The sequence below is a fragment of the Corticium candelabrum genome, chromosome 6, assembly GCF_963422355.1.
Source record: "Corticium candelabrum chromosome 6, ooCorCand1.1, whole genome shotgun sequence".
Classification (NCBI taxonomy): domain Eukaryota; kingdom Metazoa; phylum Porifera; class Homoscleromorpha; order Homosclerophorida; family Plakinidae; genus Corticium; species Corticium candelabrum.
In genome coordinates, this window is record NC_085090.1 from 7,010,414 (window position 1) to 7,027,617 (window position 17,204).

At 40.2% G+C, this 17,204-nt stretch overlaps 4 protein-coding genes across 6 annotated transcripts in view; 2 read left to right on the forward strand and 2 right to left on the reverse strand.

The window, feature by feature from the left end:
* The first annotated feature begins 739 nt into the window (after positions 1 to 739).
* LOC134181351 (tetraspanin-9-like) lies at positions 740 to 9,594 on the forward strand. The gene is made up of 8 exons (XM_062648616.1): positions 740 to 879; positions 971 to 1,021; positions 1,551 to 1,685; positions 1,975 to 2,049; positions 2,215 to 2,313; positions 2,371 to 2,499; positions 2,559 to 2,639; positions 9,285 to 9,594. Exons 1-8 carry the CDS (start codon positions 829 to 831, stop codon positions 9,327 to 9,329), a joined length of 666 nt encoding a protein of 221 aa, XP_062504600.1. The 5' UTR covers positions 740 to 828; the 3' UTR covers positions 9,330 to 9,594.
* Positions 5,751 to 6,651, reverse strand: LOC134181603 (transmembrane protein 233-like). The gene is made up of 3 exons (XM_062648868.1): positions 6,460 to 6,651; positions 6,287 to 6,394; positions 5,751 to 6,181 (listed from the first exon to the last, which is right to left on the reverse strand). The coding sequence occupies exons 1-3, from the start codon at positions 6,649 to 6,651 to the stop codon at positions 5,993 to 5,995; spliced, it is 489 nt and encodes a 162-aa protein (XP_062504852.1). The 3' UTR covers positions 5,751 to 5,992.
* Positions 9,595 to 9,745: 151 nt separating the features above from the next.
* Positions 9,746 to 13,362, reverse strand: LOC134181118 (MYG1 exonuclease-like). 3 transcript variants are annotated; one of them, XM_062648325.1, is made up of 7 exons: positions 13,322 to 13,362; positions 12,146 to 12,388; positions 11,782 to 12,012; positions 11,636 to 11,714; positions 10,610 to 10,732; positions 10,118 to 10,299; positions 9,746 to 10,034 (listed from the first exon to the last, which is right to left on the reverse strand). In XM_062648325.1, exons 1-7 carry the CDS (start codon positions 13,354 to 13,356, stop codon positions 9,860 to 9,862), a joined length of 1,068 nt encoding a protein of 355 aa, XP_062504309.1. In that variant the 5' UTR covers positions 13,357 to 13,362; the 3' UTR covers positions 9,746 to 9,859. The 3 variants fall into 3 exon arrangements, with proteins under 3 accessions (XP_062504309.1, XP_062504310.1, XP_062504308.1); XM_062648326.1 differs by having other exon boundaries at positions 13,224 to 13,347; XM_062648324.1 differs by lacking the exon at positions 13,322 to 13,362 and adding an exon at positions 13,244 to 13,307.
* An 11-nt stretch (positions 13,363 to 13,373) lies between these two features.
* LOC134181117 (glucoside xylosyltransferase 1-like) overlaps positions 13,374 to 17,204 on the forward strand; it is a 4,579-nt gene continuing 748 nt past the window's right edge. The window contains exons 1-5 of the mRNA XM_062648323.1: positions 13,374 to 13,656; positions 14,979 to 15,308; positions 15,402 to 15,536; positions 16,067 to 16,409; positions 17,088 to 17,204. The exon at positions 17,088 to 17,204 is cut by the window's right edge and continues 748 nt beyond it. Of these exons, the coding sequence (XP_062504307.1) occupies positions 13,438 to 13,656; positions 14,979 to 15,308; positions 15,402 to 15,536; positions 16,067 to 16,409; positions 17,088 to 17,204 (1,144 nt within the window). The 5' untranslated portion in view covers positions 13,374 to 13,437. The remainder of the gene's footprint in view (positions 13,657 to 14,978; positions 15,309 to 15,401; positions 15,537 to 16,066; positions 16,410 to 17,087) is intronic.

A 17,204-nucleotide genomic window follows, 5' to 3' on the forward strand; every position in this document is an offset into this window, starting at 1 on the left:
GTTAGCAGTTCAAATTTAGTATATAAAATTGTTTTTATAAGATGTACCTAGATATGTAATATCTTTCAAGTTGTCTAAATTTTAATGTTTTAACAAATTTGATAGCATCAAATATTTGCGTAAACTTTCATGTTTAATAAAAGGACGGGTATGCTAGAACTTTGTACAATGATGTAATTCCTGCTGTTGTTGACTAATTACATTAGCGGAGATCGAATCATTGTACAGACAGATAACATTTAATTTTTGAAATTTTTTTATAGAAATTACTGCAGTCTCGAGTATTTTATACGCAAGTTTGATGCTAGCTTGTGCCTCGATTGTGAGTAGATGTTGGACACTACGAACATCTCACGTGACTATAGATAGACGTGTTTTTGTCTACTCACCTTTCCGGCACGTCATATTGCCGTAGATTAGACATGCAACGCAGTCAGTTGCCGTAAATTAGATGCACCATCATTTCTACGATTATATCTAGATATGTTTTAGTATCTATGTGTAAGTTGGCATCAATCCACGCCCCTCCGATTTCGCCACGCCCCTCCCCTAACGCTGCTAGTAGTGACTCAGTCTTGCATCTATTTTCTGTTTGTGAATCGTAGCTCAAACGTCACATAATATAATTTGTGTAGAGCTATTACACTGTGTAATATCTGTACAATAATTTACGTCATCATGTAAGTCACGTGTCTCTGTACGGGATTTCGGCGGTCTTGCAGTCGCTCAACCATCCATTCACCGACCAGATCAACTGAACGACCACGTTTCTCATTCTCGTCCGATTTACAATTCGTCTAATTGTTATTTCGTATCTAACGTTCCACTATGATCGGATCGAAGCCCGGTATCGTGTTGTCACTTGGAAGCTTGGGCTTTGTGAGTCAAATTTAAGTTTTTCATCTTAGAATACGACAAGACAACGTTTTAGTGTTTTTCTGTATTACCAGCTAATGTTTCCTTGTTTTAGGTGTTGGGGGTGTCTTTACTCGGACTAGGAGCTACTGCAAGTGAACATCATGTCAGAATAATTGCACATAATTCTATTCTGTTTAATATTAATTCTAAATTTAAAATAAATTGAATTTTGTAAATTTTTAATAATTACAATTTATTTTTAAATATTTGTATAGTTTTTATTTTTTAATTAAGCTTTTTAGTAATATATAAAAATTATAGTAAATATGTACTTGCTAACTAAATATTTTATGAAATTCTAGCATTATTTCATGGCTTGGTAATGCAAATATGGTACAACTTTGTAATTGCTTGTTAGTTTGTTATTTAAGTAATTAAACATGTCATTAGTATAATATTTAATAATTGACTTATTAAAAGTTTTTGACCCTTACCTAAAATACCAAATATATTGCTTATAAATTTATAAAAATTTCTTAGTAATTTACAATTTCTAGAAATATATTTATATTATATATTTTAAAATCTTATTTTTTAGACCGCCGTAGTTATCTTTTGTATTTGTAAATTTTGTTATGTTGTGTGTTAACATTGACTTGTGTGTGTTAAAATGGTTTGCTGTTTTTGTTTAGAGACGCTACACTGCCAACTTCTCTTTGAGTGACTCGATGTATTGGACGTGTATTCCGGCAATGTTGGCTGCTAGTGGATTTTTGCTAATCTCTTTATCAGTATGGACAATAAAGAAAGGAAGAGTTTCAAAGAAGGTATCAATGATGTCATCTAACATTTTTTGGTTTATTCCATTTTACTCTTTCTGCTTACAGCTTGTATTTCTAAGTATGCGTCTATTTATCTTCATGATTGTTTGTCTGTTTGTCTGTCCTTTTGTCAGTCCGCATTTTTTGAGCAACAATCTCTCTGTCTGTCTGTCTGTCTGTCTGTCTGTCTGTTTGTCTGTCTCTCTGTTTACTTCTATTTGCTTCATCGTTTTTCTGTTTCTTCGTAAATTGATAAATCTAAACCCGTTATAGGTGAATGTTGCTGTGTTTGTAGATTGCAATTGCATCAATCGTGGTGGTGATTGGAATGGTGGTGCTACTTATTGCTGCGTTCGTTCACACGGGAATGGTGAGTAGCTACTAGTCACGTATAAGTATAGACGATTACCCTTCTTAGTTGCGCGCTCTCTCTCTCTCTCTCTCTCTCTCTCTCTCTCACACACACACACACACACACACACACACACACACCTACTTGGACGTTAAATTTAACTAAAACATGATGTCGTCATAGGTACTAATGGATTTAGAAACAACAATGCTCAATTCCATGCTGAAATACAATCAAGACAACAAGATCACAATAGAATGGGACAACATTCAAGACAAATTTGTACGTCTCTAACGACCCAAGTCTACACACGTGTGTCCAAATTGTATCTTTGTGTAGCCAAAGTGTTGTGGAACGCACGGACCCAACGACTGGAAGATAATTCCCATTGACCCTCTTCCGGTCAGCTGCTGCACTTGGAGGATTCCAAACTGCACTCACCTCGATTCCCCTTACTTGCGAAAAACAGTAAGAGCAAACTGTGATATACAGTATTTCAAAGGGTTAACGCTATTTTTGTGCAACAGGGTTGCTATGAGAACGTAGTGCGCGTTTACGACTTGTGGGAAGCTACTGCCGGACTGGCAGCGGCATTAGTTGTTTATCAGGTTTGAGTTGTTTTTTATAATTAACTTAATGTAATTAACTTAACGACCTAAATGCATGCATGACAGTATGTATACTGACAAACAGCTGGTCTTGGTGCATAGCATGACGGACAGACTCGTTTACTAATTTGAAGGATTGTAAATTAATTAATTTTTTCATATTTTTCAATTTTTTATTTAAATTTTTTTCAAACTTGTGGTGCAAGGCCGGTTTGTTGGTTTCGTTTGCAATGCTAGACTGGTCTCTCTACCGTTTCTTTCCTTTGGGAAGTGACTATTGAGCCAGTTGCCCGCGATGCCTAATGATTAATGCCAATTGCGCTTGCCAATTGCCAAGAGAACATGCCAAGTGTGTGTGTGTGTCTGTGTGTGTGTGTGTGTGTGTGTGTGTGTGTGTGTGTGTGTGTGTGTGTGTGTGTGTCTGTGTGTGTGTGTGTGTGTGTGTGTGTGTGTGTGTCTGTGTGTGTGTGTGTGTGTGTGTGTGTGTGTGTGTGTGTGTGTGTGTGTGTGTGTGTGTGTGTGTGTGTGTGTGCAGACTATTGTCTTTCCAGACGACAGGTTATCCTACTATTGGAGAGCAGTCTTTCAGTGGTCTGAAAGCATATTCGTTAGCTACCGATTTTAGTAAGTATATGGTCTTCTAGTATATTTATTGACGTTCGGTTTTTAGTGCAAGCGGCTACAAAGTACATGCTGCTTCAATCTTTTACTTAATAATTAACAAAAAAATTTATATGTAAATCATGACGTCATGACGGCCACATGACAGTATGTATTGTTCAGTAACAATAGTAAAAGTCACAGCAGTCATGCTTAACTTCAAACTGTTTAGTAATCTGCTAACCTCTATTTGTATGATAGAAAGATAAATCCAGTAGACGGTTTACATGTGTCTATATTTCTCTCTGAATTTAGTCTCAGCCAGTATTGATTTACTCATAGAGACGTAGGAATGATTCGAGGCTCTAATTTAAAGCACAGGCACTCATTGTAGCATTTGAGAGTGAAGGCTGATTCACACAGAGGACGTAACGTAACGTAACGTAACGTAACGTGACGTAATGTAACGTAGCATGCTATCTAAATGGCATTCACACTGAGCTCCTCGCATACGTTCGTTCATTACATGACGTCACGCATGGAAGCTTTCAATGGTTGTCTACGTGTGACGTCCAGTTTGAGAAACTGACCTGTCCTTTCTAAGGCTGCGGCAATAGCTTTCCAAGCATTCTTCTCTAGCAAAATGCTCTTGAAATCCGCGCTTTAATTAATTTGATGTCCTACAAACACGGATACTTGCATATACATATTGAGGTCATTACGCGGCTCGTCATCTTACAGAAGTGAAATGCGCATGCTCAGGAAAGACACCAACGCACTGCTCCATGATTGGCTAATTACTTACGTCAACTGGGAAATTTGAAGCCATCTCAACATCTTACGTTACGTTACGAAAATGAATACGGTACCAGCGTTCTAGCCAGGATTGTTTGCCAACCGTCAATATGACCTCATCGAATATAATGACATCAATTAATGACATCATCAAATGTTTGATGTTGACATATTTGGTAATGACATCATCCTGTCACTTTATTAGAATCAGAATGGCAGCATGTATATAGTTACTGCTTGATTGGTAGACTATTCAATATCATTGCCACTCAGATATTGTTGAATAAACCTCATTGAACTTAATAAACATAACACAGACAGACAGACAGGCAATATAATCGATTATTACAATAACAGATTGACTTAATTAATTAAAACTGAAATTGTGAGTTGACCTAAAAGAGTAAGGGTGTAGAAAACATGAGATTGAAGATAAACAGTAATTAGTAGAACAACCTGCTGCAACCACAGTCTCCTTAGCACCTCTTGTATGAAAGGTCAATAGGAATTCATCTCAAACACCAACAAGGAGACCATGCACTCCCTAAGATTACTGTACACCAGATGTGTCTGACATGAGAATATGTATTGTTCTGAAGCAACTTTGGGACCATCAAGTGATGGATCTTGTAGGAAGACATCCCACACTATGTTTGCTAAGGCTTTCCAATTCTGTTCCCAACCGTCAGTAAATGCTGCTTCTCCTTCCAAACGTCCCTTCCAAACGTCCCTTCCAAACGTCCCTTCCCTCTTCCAGCCGTCATTTTGACAGTACAGACGGTACTGGCGAGAACACTGCGGTACGTTACGACAACAAAATTTGTCAGTGTGAATGATCTTGCATAGTGTAACGTCGCCTTACGTTGTCTTACGTTACTTTACGTGCTCAGTGTAACCAGCCTTGAGGCAGGAAAATTATCCGGGGTCTATGGCCTTTTGGCCCACACTATTCTATATGTATACGTCGATATGGTATGTTACAGTACTGCGATCTACTTTACCATTCACAGGGCCGGCGGAGGAGGATGGGCGAGGTGGTCCATGGCCCCCCATCGTTAGAAAATGGAAATTCTACCAACAGGCGTTTGGCGAAAAATTTCGGAAAATGATATAGGTAATTAAATAAATTAGTTATTGTTCAACTCTACAGATGAGACAAACCAACCATAATTCGGAAGTTTACAGCAGGTAGTGTTGGACGTACACATGTCTCGCAAACCCAGTCACTCGTCTTGATGCGCACGTACTGTTTGAGACGCCAGGAATCATTTCTCTCAGAAGACTGAAGACGTACTTGAGGTGTACAATGAGCTAACGCCGCCTAAACAATCTGATGGTACTGCATGTACATAGTGACCGACTAGATAAGATGAACCTTTTAGATATCGGAAATGAGTTTTTGGTCTTTTCAGTCTCTAACAGACGAAAATTTTTTGCGTCCAGTTCAATAAATGATTAAATATTGTCAGAGTACAATACTACTAGTAGTTAAACTACCTTCTAGTAACACTGTCTTTAGCCAGGCTCCACCCTAGCTCTACGGCTTTAGTCAAAATTTGTCAAGTGGGCGGAGCCTAGCCAATCAAGGCCTGGCCTACCCAACATCTGGAGGGCTTCGCCGACCCTGAATTCATGCACGCAACATTTCACGTTTGTAGCTGGGACACGAGTACCCAGACAACCGTGAACACACTTCACCAATTAAACAGATCATTTTCACAAATTTTCTAACATTCTCAAGAACGTGCTCTAAAGCTAAAACATATTTCTTGCAATCCTATACGCACACACTCAAATCTATAGCAAATTAGATTGATGAGCTCCAATTACCATCAAATACATGCAGGCTTGAGAGTCAAACTGAATGCACACTAAATCAAGACCAAGATAGATAATAGTTGCTGTCATTCCTGTCTGACGTTCGGTGACTTGGTTTTAGAGTGTTGATGAGATACACATCAACACTTACCGTTACGACGATCGGTCGTCGCGCAAACCCTAATAATGGAGGTCTGCGTTGCTAGCACGGCGATCAGAGCAGCAAGAAAGATGAGTCCGAAAATTACTCCAACGACGTTCAAAATGCGTACCGTCTTGGAATATTTCAATGCGTTGTTGTCGTCACCCACTTGTCTAGCTTCTCGCACCTACAGCAAGAAAACGGGGTCGAAAAGTGCACGCGCAGTGAATGCAAAGCAATGTAGAACGTCTGATCGTTCAAATCCACGAAAGACAACAAGTGATTGGCTGACCTTGCATGAGTAGAGAATAGCAAATAATCCGATTGGCCAGAAGCAACAGAGACAGGTAAAGATAGATGCGGCCATGTAGTCTCTCACCATTGGAGCGTTTACGACCGTCTGTATTGACATGACAGCAAAGTTACAGCCGCGTGCCTGAGCTTTCTGCAACTCAATCATCTAACCTGTCTCATGGCCGGATAATGTTGAGGCTGACGAGTGTTGAGATACACCATCTGTTGAGGTTGGTGCGTGTGGATATACGCAGCTGATTGAGGCTGAGTCGGAAACTGCTCCGGTGGCTGCTGTTGCTGTCTGTAAGTCGGTGGTGGCTGCATGTCGCTGCTTTTCTCGATCGGATAGGCTGCTTCTTCCATCGTGGCTCGCCAACAGTGTTTGTATCAATTTCCGCGTTGTTGAGTATTGACTAGACAATCAACAATACTCGCGATATTTATACGGAGCGTCTGCATGTGTCATGGAAGCATCGTGACTGTATAATTGATTTAGGTGTATACCGTAATAGACTCAACTTTTTGCTGTGTCGACTTAGCATTGTGGGTGTATGCTCATCGGGTGCTGTACCAAACAGGTAACACTTAGATGCAAATAACTTCCTGGAGTTCACGCACCTTGGACTTCCTGGATCTCGATATCCGTGAAATCATTTTTGAGTGTGTCCACTTCTCTAGACAAATGCATGGTAAATTGAATGGAACCACCGTTTTGCGCATATCTACCGATGTCTAGAAACCATGAATTGGGTCTGTGACTGCATCGGTGACCATCTACTTTAGATCTTATATCTGCAGTCCATTACAGTTACTACTCTAGGTACAGGCGGATGCTGTAAAATCATGCATGCGTCTCTAATTAATTAATATGTTTAGTGAAGTAGTAAACATTTTTCTTGTCGGCTCTTTCTCTATTACGTAGAAGAATCTGATCTGCAATGCTTTTCAATGCATGTGTTGGTGTCAGACGTATAAAATAGTAAAAAGTCGTAAAGATACGGAAGAGAAGCTCAACAACGTCGAACAGTTCGTTTAGAAGAAACGAAAGAGAAGCTCAACAACGTCGGACAGTTTGTCTAGTTAGAGGTAGGGCTTGTCTGGCAAGTACATGCAGTACTACCAACACCAAACAGGAAGTTCATAAGTTCAAACAGGTTTAGCCGGTTCACTAGATGGGTATGACCTCACGAATCAAGTACCAAGTTGTAGAGGTTTCCTTGGTCTTACAGCCAGAATGTTGTTAATGTAATTAGAGCGTTGCGTATACTACTACTGTCTGTTGCCCCTTAGGTGTGAACTTTGAAAATCATCAATATCTCCGCTGTTTTTAGAACTTTCGCGATGACCTCAGTATCGTTAGAAACCGCTAGGTCTGGCATTCTGTTTATCAATGGTCTAGCTCTTAGTGATCTAGTGAGCACATCGGATGTGACCTCAACTTCGTGACTCACTTCTGAGTTCACACTTACGGGGAATAGACAGCAGTGTAGGGTTAGTCATCAAAAACCTTTCGTAGCCACAAGAAGAGACATGGAAACTTCCCGAGTTCGTCCCTAGGGCTGCATATAGGTGTTTCCTTGGCAAACAAGTATAAACTAGATATTCCTAGATGTGAGTTACCCCTATCAATGAGATCAGTGTTCTAAAACGCTTTGTAATAGAAATCATGATAATTCCTTGAGACTGGGGTGAAGACCCTCGCAGTTTGCTCCATGATCTGCAACGCTTTAGTTTATGCATGATGTCTGGAGAAGCGAGGACAGTTAATTAATTTTTGTGCCAGAGTACGGAAAGCAGATGCACATATGTATTAATGGTCACTATACTTTGAGAACTCCAAAGGAAAGGAAAAATTGGAACTTTCCCTGAAAATCCTGTATTTCCATGGCGTACACACGGAGTCCCCTGCTCGTAAACATCTTCCTAGGCAACTGTGATTGTGTAGCGACGGCAGAAGAGACTTGAGTCTAGTTTTCACAAGCTCACGTTTTGCAAGGTATATACATACATACATACATACATACATACATACATACATACATACATACATATATATATATATATATATATATATATATATATATATATATATATATATATATATATATATATATATATATATATACATATATATATACATATATATATACATATATATATATACATATATATATATATATATATATATATATATATATATATATATATATATATATATATATATATATATATATATATATATATATATATATATATATATACCGTTTACGTTTTAAACTTCGAAAATTTATTAATTTAATTAAAGTGGTTTTTGTGCTAGATGAAACACTGCATGTATAGTCTTGAATATATAACGTACTACTTTCCATCGTCGTGCATGCATGAACAAAGTCCATTGCAATACAACAGACAAATCGGAAGAGAGAAAGGCGACTGGAAGGCACGGGTCTGAAGACCGGTCATACAGCAAAGACGGACAGACTGACAAACAGATCGATGAAATTCAGTAAAGTTAGAACAAGTGTGATACACTCAAACTCCCCATATCCTGGCAGCTGCATGGGGACCGGGCATTGTCCGTAACTCGGAATTGTCCGGTTCTTGGAGCACTCCACAGTTCTCAAAAGCAAATGCTAGATACGAGACCCCTAGACCTCTACATCTCGATCCTTAGCTAGTTCAAAGCATGCACTGCGCAACGTCATACATACATTGCTAATACATGTTCACTCTATGTCACTGGATACAGTCATTATATAATTAAATTTTTTGAACAAAATTGCCAGAGAGACTCCCTCTGTAGGCCACGTGGTCAACACTACAAACACGTGACGCGATTAGGTGTCCCGGACGTCCCGGTTAGAGGAGTTTGAGTGTACAGTACTATGTAGACGAAGTTCGAGGAGTCAATCAGACTGCGTCGCGCTAATCAATAATTAATTAAGAACTCGTGATATTGCGTCGGCAGTTGCAATACAGAGGTTTGTGTCTTGCAGGCAATCTTTGTGGGAGTTGGTGTTTGGATAGATCGACGAGAGTAGAACTGACACTAGCTATTTATGGCAAGTTGATGTCAACTGATGACGCGCATACATTGTACTCGCTCTAAAGCCATCATTCGTCTATCAAGATCGGGAAATGACACTCAATTAGTCAGGTTATTAACGATTACAGCATCCAGCATGGTATTTTACACCAGTCGTTGTATCCGTCAATAATTCTACGAAGAAATGTTGATAGCAAAACAGTTGGCTGGCACAGAGTGTGAGCATTCAGGTAACAACATCATGTTGTGTACGTCTGTATGTCATCTGTACACGCAAACCGTATTAGGTTAATTAAGTAACCGTATTAGGTTAAGTTTGTGTGTGTGTGTGTGTGTGTGTGTGTGTGTGTGTGTGTGGTGTGTGTGTGTGTGTGTGTGTGTGTGCACGCGCGAAAAAAGCAAAAAGTTCATGTTTGACCATGCAGAAAACACAGCATACTCCATGGCCCAAAGCAAAGCAAAGAGTACAGACAAATAGCATATTCGTGTACATGTTACATTATCACGCTAAAATGCCAACCTACACTAGCTTTCTTTTCTAGCAGCATACAATGTTTCTTGCGCCATCTTGAGGGCTCCCTCCCTCGATTCATTTCCTCCTATGAATCCATTTGCATGAACGAAGACACAGCCAGGAATACCACTCAATCGACTAAGCTCCTCGTCGCGATGTCCACACCACTCTTTCTTCAGTGACAACCTACAAGCAATACGATTACGAACAACTTGGTCCAACTATTAGAATGTAAACTGTGCTGGGACAGGCATATATATGTTACTTGCCTGTTAGAAAAGCTTTGTGATTTCTCTGGCACACACTGGACTCTCCAAGCGCCATTCGAGTCTCCAAAGAGAGCAAATTTGATGATACCCTCGATGCCCATTTCGTCTTCAAGATCGTAGAGATGCTCCTTCCACGGGCAGCCACACTGTTCTAATACAATAATTTCACCACTCGAATCAACCTATGCAAACAGATAGAAAGATTGATAGAAAACGTGTTTGTGGGGTGTATAAAAGCTAAGACAGTTACGACCTGCATCTCTCAATCCAATATTAGTCTACAATATTAGAACAATGCATCTCTCACAACTGTTGTGGTATCAGACCGAGAGAGATGCATGTCTCAATACATTACATTATATTGACTATCTCAATGCATTACGTTATTCTATTGAAAGAATGCATCTATTTCTGTCACATCTGACATGCATTTATTTATATTATGAGTATTACATAATTCTATGTTATTTACACTAGAATGCCATCTATTACTTCATGTCGTTTCTCTACTGATGCTTTGACTAGATCTCTCGCTGGCAGCCATATTTTGTGATAGCTGTGCACTCGCTCTTCGAACTCGGCTCCAACTAATTCCATAGCCAAGTCAAATTGTTTCTGTAATAAAAAAGCAAGCACACATGTTGAAACATGAAAGAGTTTCAAACATAATATACAAAAAATTGTTATACGTTTTGTAGTCCAGCTTGTTTGTCTAGTCTGTATGTAGCTGTGTGTGTGTGTGTGTGTGTGTGTGTGTGTGTGTGTGTGTGTGTGTGTGTGTGTGTGTGTCTGTTTGTCTGTCTGTCTGTATGTATGTATGTATGTGTCTGTCTGTCTCTATGTTTCAAAGTATTGAATATTCTCTTGATTTTAGGTTATTTAAGTAATCTTGTTAAATTGACATTTTCATGATACCGGGTTCTGCAGAACCCTGAAATCGCTCTAGATCTGCCACTGTCTGGCTGTTCACCTGCTGGTCTGTCTGTCTTTCTGTCTGTCTGTCTGTCTGTTTGTCTATCTGTCTGTCAATACAGATATTTTTAAACCTGAACCATTACAAGGTAACTTCATTACAAGAAATGCTAAGAAAGCCAAAAACCCAATAAATTGTCGAACGAACTGAAATTTTTTTGAACAATGTCTAGTCCACAATTGGTTCTCTGTCCATAGAATACTCTAACAATTTTTGTGTCCGTCTGTCTATCTATCTGTCTCTGTCTGTCCATTGGTCTGTCTGTCTATCTGTCAGTCAGTCAGTCAGTCAGTCAGTCAGTCAGTCTGTCTGTCTGTCTGTCTGTCCACTGGTCTGTCTGTCTATCTGTCTGTTTTGTCTGTCTCCATTGGTCAACATAGCTACCAGTAACCTATGCTGCCTTCCCGTCTGTACGACCTACACGACTGCTGCATCAAAACTATAAAACCATTCTATAAAAAATTTGCTTCTGCTGACAATCATTGCGTCAGTCAATGGCAAACCAAACACCTGCCAATCCATCTATCAGCAGCCTCTCTACATACCCTTTCATCTAAGTTCTTTACATTCCACGGCGGATTCAAGAAGCCAACCCTCGAGCTAATGGTAGTCGACAGCCTATACCTACAAGCACCAGGATCACAAACCACATCATATCCCACACTCTGCAATGCAGCTGTAGCAATGTCACCTCGGTTTCTCATCACACTGTGTGATTCCATTATCAACAGCATCGATTTCTTCAATAAAGTTTTCATAAACTTTCTTGTAGATCACATCAACGACGCTTGACTTTTCGTCTTCTTCGATAATTTGCCCGATGACTCGACGACCAAAGTGCAAGTAGACTAAACCAGCACTGCTCAGTTTTGTCGTCCAAGGATACTTCGGATTGATAGAGTTCATGGTGCCATTGAAAGACCTGAACAACACAATGTCATGCAAGAAATGTTTGCAGTAAAAAAATGTTTCAGTTTCTAATGACAAAACCAAAAACTCAAATGTGATGGAACATGCTGTGTGGGTGTGCGCACGTGTATGTTAACGAATAGTACCTTTGGTGATGGTCGTATCGATGCCGTTCTGGATCGTACACTCCTCCGACGTCAACGACTATGTCGCACTCATCGAGTTTTTCGGGACTTCGTGATCTCACAATTTCAGCATGTTGATACTCGTGAAGAGTCGTGAGCAGTCTACATGCCAACACTTCGTCACAGTGAAATTTGCCATTGTGTGTTCCAATAACACATTTGGGTCTCTTTGCAGCAGATTCAGCCATGGTAGTTAAAAAGAATCTAGAAAAGACGATGTTATGAAAGCTCCACAAGCTGGCTCAACAAAACGTGTGTGTGTGTGTGTGTGTGTGTGTGTGCGTGCGTGTGTAGAGCTATCTCCACAACTGACCTCAAGGTCAACGTCGAAAGACATTGAGGGCTTAACATTTGTCCATTTGTGTGTGTGTGTGTGTGTGTGTGTGTGTGTGTGTGTGTGTGTGTGTGTGTGTGTGTGTGTGTGTGTCTTGTGTATGTGTGCATATGAGTTAGAGTTTGACTTCTTGTTCTGTGAGTCTGTATACAACACATGCATGTTTCCCTTACTGTTGTCTGTGTGTACAGTAGTCTCTGTATCTGTCTGTCTTTCTATTGTCTGTTAGATAGTTTGTCTGTATGGTTGACCATCTGTTCATGGGTCTATAGGTATGCATGTCTGTCTACGTGTCTGTCTGCATGTCTCAATCTGTAACTGTTGGTCTGTCTGTCTGTCTGTCTGCATGTCTGTCTGTCTGTCTGTCAGTCTGTCTGCAAGTCTGTCTGTCTCCCTGTCTGTCTGCATGTGTCAGTCTGCAGTAATGTCTGCATATGTCTGCCTGTCAATGAAAGAACAAACCAGCATTTCCGTCCCGTCCCCCTGCCTGTGTAATTGCATCTACCGGTCATTCCACCGCCATGAATTCATCATTCTATGCCAAAGTAAAAACGACCACGTGACAAGCACGGTAAGTGCCTGTACATGTAAAGCGAGCAACGAATGTCAGTCTGCATGTTTGTTTCGCAAATTTTGGAAATGTTGGGCGTAAAAAACGCAAAAATACAATGCAGCGCGTGAGCGTAGGTGTGCGCGTACACGTACGTGTAGAAGGAACAACCGACATGAAGATCTCTATCTGTGAGATGCCGCTATTCATTCATCTAGTCAATGTCTCCTAGCAACGTGTGTCTCCCGCTCACCTTTTGATGATGCCAACAGACCGCCGAAAGAACATGCGTCGTTATCCGTCACGTGATTGCAGTAAAAGCAAGATCCCGGATAAGACATTCAATGCTGTAGGAATGTGGACAGTGATATGCGCTTTGCTGCTCGAATAATGGTCACCGGATTATCGTGTTTGGTTTTCGTGCTTTTCGTTTTGCTGAAACCGTGGCAACAAGCGTCGACTGCTGCTGATAACCCGGATGTGGCCCTAATGGGGGACCTGTGGGACCAAGTTGGAATACCGCGTTTCGATGTTGCTGGAGATAGAGACAAGGGAGACGCTGGAAATGAACAAGAAGGAACGGAAGAGGTACTGCATGTCTAAACTGTTTATAAATGCTAGTTGTTTATGTTTTTGTTTCTTTGTTTTTCGTTGATTAGTTGTTTTCTTTTAGTTTTCGTGTGTGTCTGTGTGTGTCTGTGTCTCTCTCTGTCTTTGTCTGTCTGTCTGTCTGTCTGTTCATAGTTCTATTCATTAATTAAAACGAAGAACAGTAGGAAAGTAGAACTTTTAGTACTGCAGCAAGTGATGTAAGTAGTGACGTTTGATGACAATAAAACAAATCTGTCTGTCTGTCTGTCTGTCTGTCTGTCTGTCTGTATGTCTGTCTGTCTGTATGTCTGTCTGTTTTTGTGCCTGTCGGCTTGTCTGCTTTTGTACCTGCCTGCTTGCCTGGATTCTGTCTGTCTGTCTGTCTGTCTGTCTGTGTCTCTGTCTGTCTGTCTGTCTGTCTGTCTGTCTGTCTGTCTGTCTTATTTCACTATTGAACACAAAAAGCAAAATTGTACAAGAACACTATAGGTAAAACTGCTAAGCTAAATGTCCATCTACTGAGACATACAGATCGAATACTACTAAAATTCTAATGAATCATGTTCAGAATGTCTCTTTCACTGTCTGTCTGTCTGTCTGTCTGTCTGTCTGCCTGTCTGTCTGTCTGTCTTTCTGCCTCTCAGCTTGTCTGCTTGTGTACCTGCCTGCTTTCGTAGTTTCTGTCAGTCTGTCTTTGTTTGTCTGTTTGTCTGTATGTATGTATGTATGTTTGTATGTCTGTCTGTCTGTCTGTCTGTCTGCCTGCCTGCTTGTCTGCTTGTGTACTTTCCTGCTTGCTTAGACTCTGTCTGTCTGTCTGTCTGTCAAATAACATTTATTTCAAACATGTATCTATAATACAATGCTAACAAGGTAACTATGTAACGTTCTGTAACTATGAGAATTTACTAGGACTAGATTTTAAAAACAAACAAACATGTAACACTAGGACTAGATTTTAAAAACAAATAAACATGTAACATTTTGTCTGTCTGTCTGTCTGTCTGTCTGTTTACACGTATTTTCATAAATTATCACTATGACTGACACCAATGCTAATTATCTGTCTGTTTGTCTGGTTTGTTTAATTGTTTATCTGTTTTTCTGTTTGTCTATTTATCTGTCTGTTTGTGTGTTCAGTGTCTGCGCATGTACTTGTCTACATTTTTGTTTGTCCTCCGAGTTTGTCTCTTTGTGTATCTGCTTTTATGTCTCAGTCTGTCATTCTGTCAGTCTGTCTATTGGTAGGCATGCAGTTTCCAATTAGATATTGTGTTTCTCTTCTTGGGTAAATGATAAATTGCCACTCTGACATGCAGGCGACCAAAGGGGAAGGCACTGTTGAGTTACCTGAAAATGAACTCGAAAAAACAGAAGCTCAACAATTACCACAACAAAATCAACAAACAGCTGATAAACAAGATAACAACCTACACACAAACGAGAACGAGGGAAAGCAAGCGGAGAACGTTGATCACCCAAAACACGGCTTGACTCCTGAAAATCCGATTCGACTGTCTGTTGTGGCATGTGGAGACAGAGCCGGGGAGACGTTGGTTCTGCTCAAATCTGCGGTCATATTTTCTCATCGTTACTTGTTCTTTCATTTGTTTGCCGAAGACAACGTAAAGATCGAGCTTTCGAGAGAGGTGAGACAATCATTTGGTGTTCAGTTTGTGTTTACTTGCTTACATGCTTTACTGTGTTTCGTACTTTGTGTTGATGTGCTTGTGTTTGTCTAGTTGGATACATGGCCAGCAGTGATGGATGGTCGCATTCGTTATCAACTTTATTCCATTGTGTTTCCTGAAGGGCAAGACGCCGAACAATGGAAGAAAATATTCAAGCCATGTGCAACACAGAGGCTCTTCTTGCCAGTAAGTCGTGATTTTGAAGTTAGAAATTTGTATAGCAATGTTTGTGTGGTTGCAATTGCTGCTGCTGTTGCTGCTGTTGCTGTTACTGCTGCTGTTGTTGTTATTGCTGTTTTGTTGTAATGTGTTGTGCTCAATGAGATCGGTCTGGTTTGTAATGTCTGTTGTAAGCACCAGAAGTAGATCTTCTTAGCAGTAGGGATGGTTGTATCTCACATCATAGTAATGTCGTCTGTCTGTGCAAGCATATCTGGATGATGTCAGTACGATCTGTTCTTCACCGGAGCTCTAAAAATGATGAGAAATGCTCCAGTGGAGGCGACTTGATTTTGTTGATCAGTATTTTGTTGGTGCCAAGTCATAGCATTATGGTTGTTGTTGTTGTTATTGTTGTTGTTGGTTGTGTGCATGTGTTTATGTGCATGTGTTTATGTGCGTGTGTGTGTGTGTGTGTGTGTGTGTGTGTGTGTGTTTGCATGGGTGCATGGGTGTGGCTACAGCTAACGCCTCTGATTTTGTTCTTTGTTTCGTAGGACATTCTTAAAGACATCGATTCTCTCATTTACGTTGACACTGACATTCTCTTTCTCACTCCCATTGAAACCTTGTGGGAACACTTCTATCGTTTCAATGCATCACATTCAGCTGCTTTGGCACCCGAAGGCGAAGACATTCCAACAGGATGGTACAACAGGTTTGCTAGGCATCCCTACTATGGTGTTTTGGGTGTGAACTCTGGGATAATGTTAATGAACTTGACTCGACTGCGTGCCATGAATTGGGTCAGTGAGGTGCTGAAGTATTATGAGGAGTACCGGTACAAGATCACTTGGGGAGATCAGGACCTCATAAACGTGATCTTTCATTTTCATCCTGGTATGTCGTTGTTGTGTAGGACTTTGTCTTTGTCTGTGATCAGAGAATCTGAGTCAGTTGGTATGTTAGTTGCTGGTGTGTGGTTGTCTGTAGGTTGTTTGTTGTTTGTCTCGTGCGTGTGTGTGTGTGTGTGTGTGTGTGTGTGTGTGTGTGTGTGTGCATGCGTGCGTGTGTGCATGCCTGTGTGTCACTGTGTTTTGTGTATCCATTTGTCTGTTTCTGTTTGTTTGTCTGTGTTTTTATTTCTTCGTATTTTTGTTTTTTATTTGCCTGATTTCCAATTTGTTTCTCTGTTTGCCTATTTGCTGTTTAACAATTATTTTCTTTGTTTATCTGTTGTCTGTCTATCTGTTTGTTTGTCTATCTGTTTGTCTGTTCATTTCTTGCCTATATGTCCATTTGTTTGTCATCTGTTTCTGCTGTATCTGTTTGTTTGTCTGTGTTTTTATTTCTTTGTTTTTCTGTTATTCCATTTGTGTGTTTCTTTGAATTAAGTCCAACTGTTTGTTATTTGTTTGTTTGTTTGTTTGTTTGTTTGTTTGTTTTACAGCTGATTGTTAGGCTACCTTTTTGTGTTTGCATCTATATTGCACATCATTTTGAATTCACTCGTATCTCATAATTTTCTGACCATTTGTTCCCTCTCACCTTATTGCCATAACACAGTCTGTGTTTCAGATAAACTGTACGTCTACCCGTGTGAGTGGAACTTTAGACCCGACCATTGTCGCTACAAGAATGCTTGTCCAGGTGCATTCAATCGCATCTACATGCTGCATGGCAATCGCCAACTCT

What these genes read in the sequence shown, in the direction of transcription:
- LOC134181351 (XM_062648616.1), top strand. Translation starts at nt 829, where the DNA reads ATGATCGGATCGAAGCCCGGTATCGTGTTGTCACTTGGAAGCTTGGGC. An exon ending in ACAACATTCAAGACAAATTT is followed by an intron (nt 2,314 to 2,370) that starts GTACGTCTCTAA and finishes ATCTTTGTGTAG; the next exon opens with CCAAAGTGTTGTGGAACGCA. An exon ending in CGGCATTAGTTGTTTATCAG is followed by an intron (nt 2,640 to 9,284) that starts GTTTGAGTTGTT and finishes TGTGTCTTGCAG; the next exon opens with GCAATCTTTGTGGGAGTTGG.
- LOC134181118 (XM_062648325.1), bottom strand. Translation starts at nt 13,356, where the DNA reads ATGTTCTTTCGGCGGTCTGTTGGCATCATCAAAAG. An exon ending in CAGTGTGATGAGAAACCGAG is followed by an intron (nt 11,715 to 11,781) that starts GTGACATTGCTA and finishes TGGTGCTTGTAG; the next exon opens with GTATAGGCTGTCGACTACCA. An exon ending in TCACAAAGCTTTTCTAACAG is followed by an intron (nt 10,035 to 10,117) that starts GCAAGTAACATA and finishes TATTGCTTGTAG; the next exon opens with GTTGTCACTGAAGAAAGAGT.
- LOC134181603 (XM_062648868.1), bottom strand. Translation starts at nt 6,651, where the DNA reads ATGGAAGAAGCAGCCTATCCGATCGAGAAAAGCAGCGACATGCAGCCA. An exon ending in ATTATCCGGCCATGAGACAG is followed by an intron (nt 6,395 to 6,459) that starts GTTAGATGATTG and finishes ATGTCAATACAG; the next exon opens with ACGGTCGTAAACGCTCCAAT. An exon ending in CTATTCTCTACTCATGCAAG is followed by an intron (nt 6,182 to 6,286) that starts GTCAGCCAATCA and finishes TTCTTGCTGTAG; the next exon opens with GTGCGAGAAGCTAGACAAGT.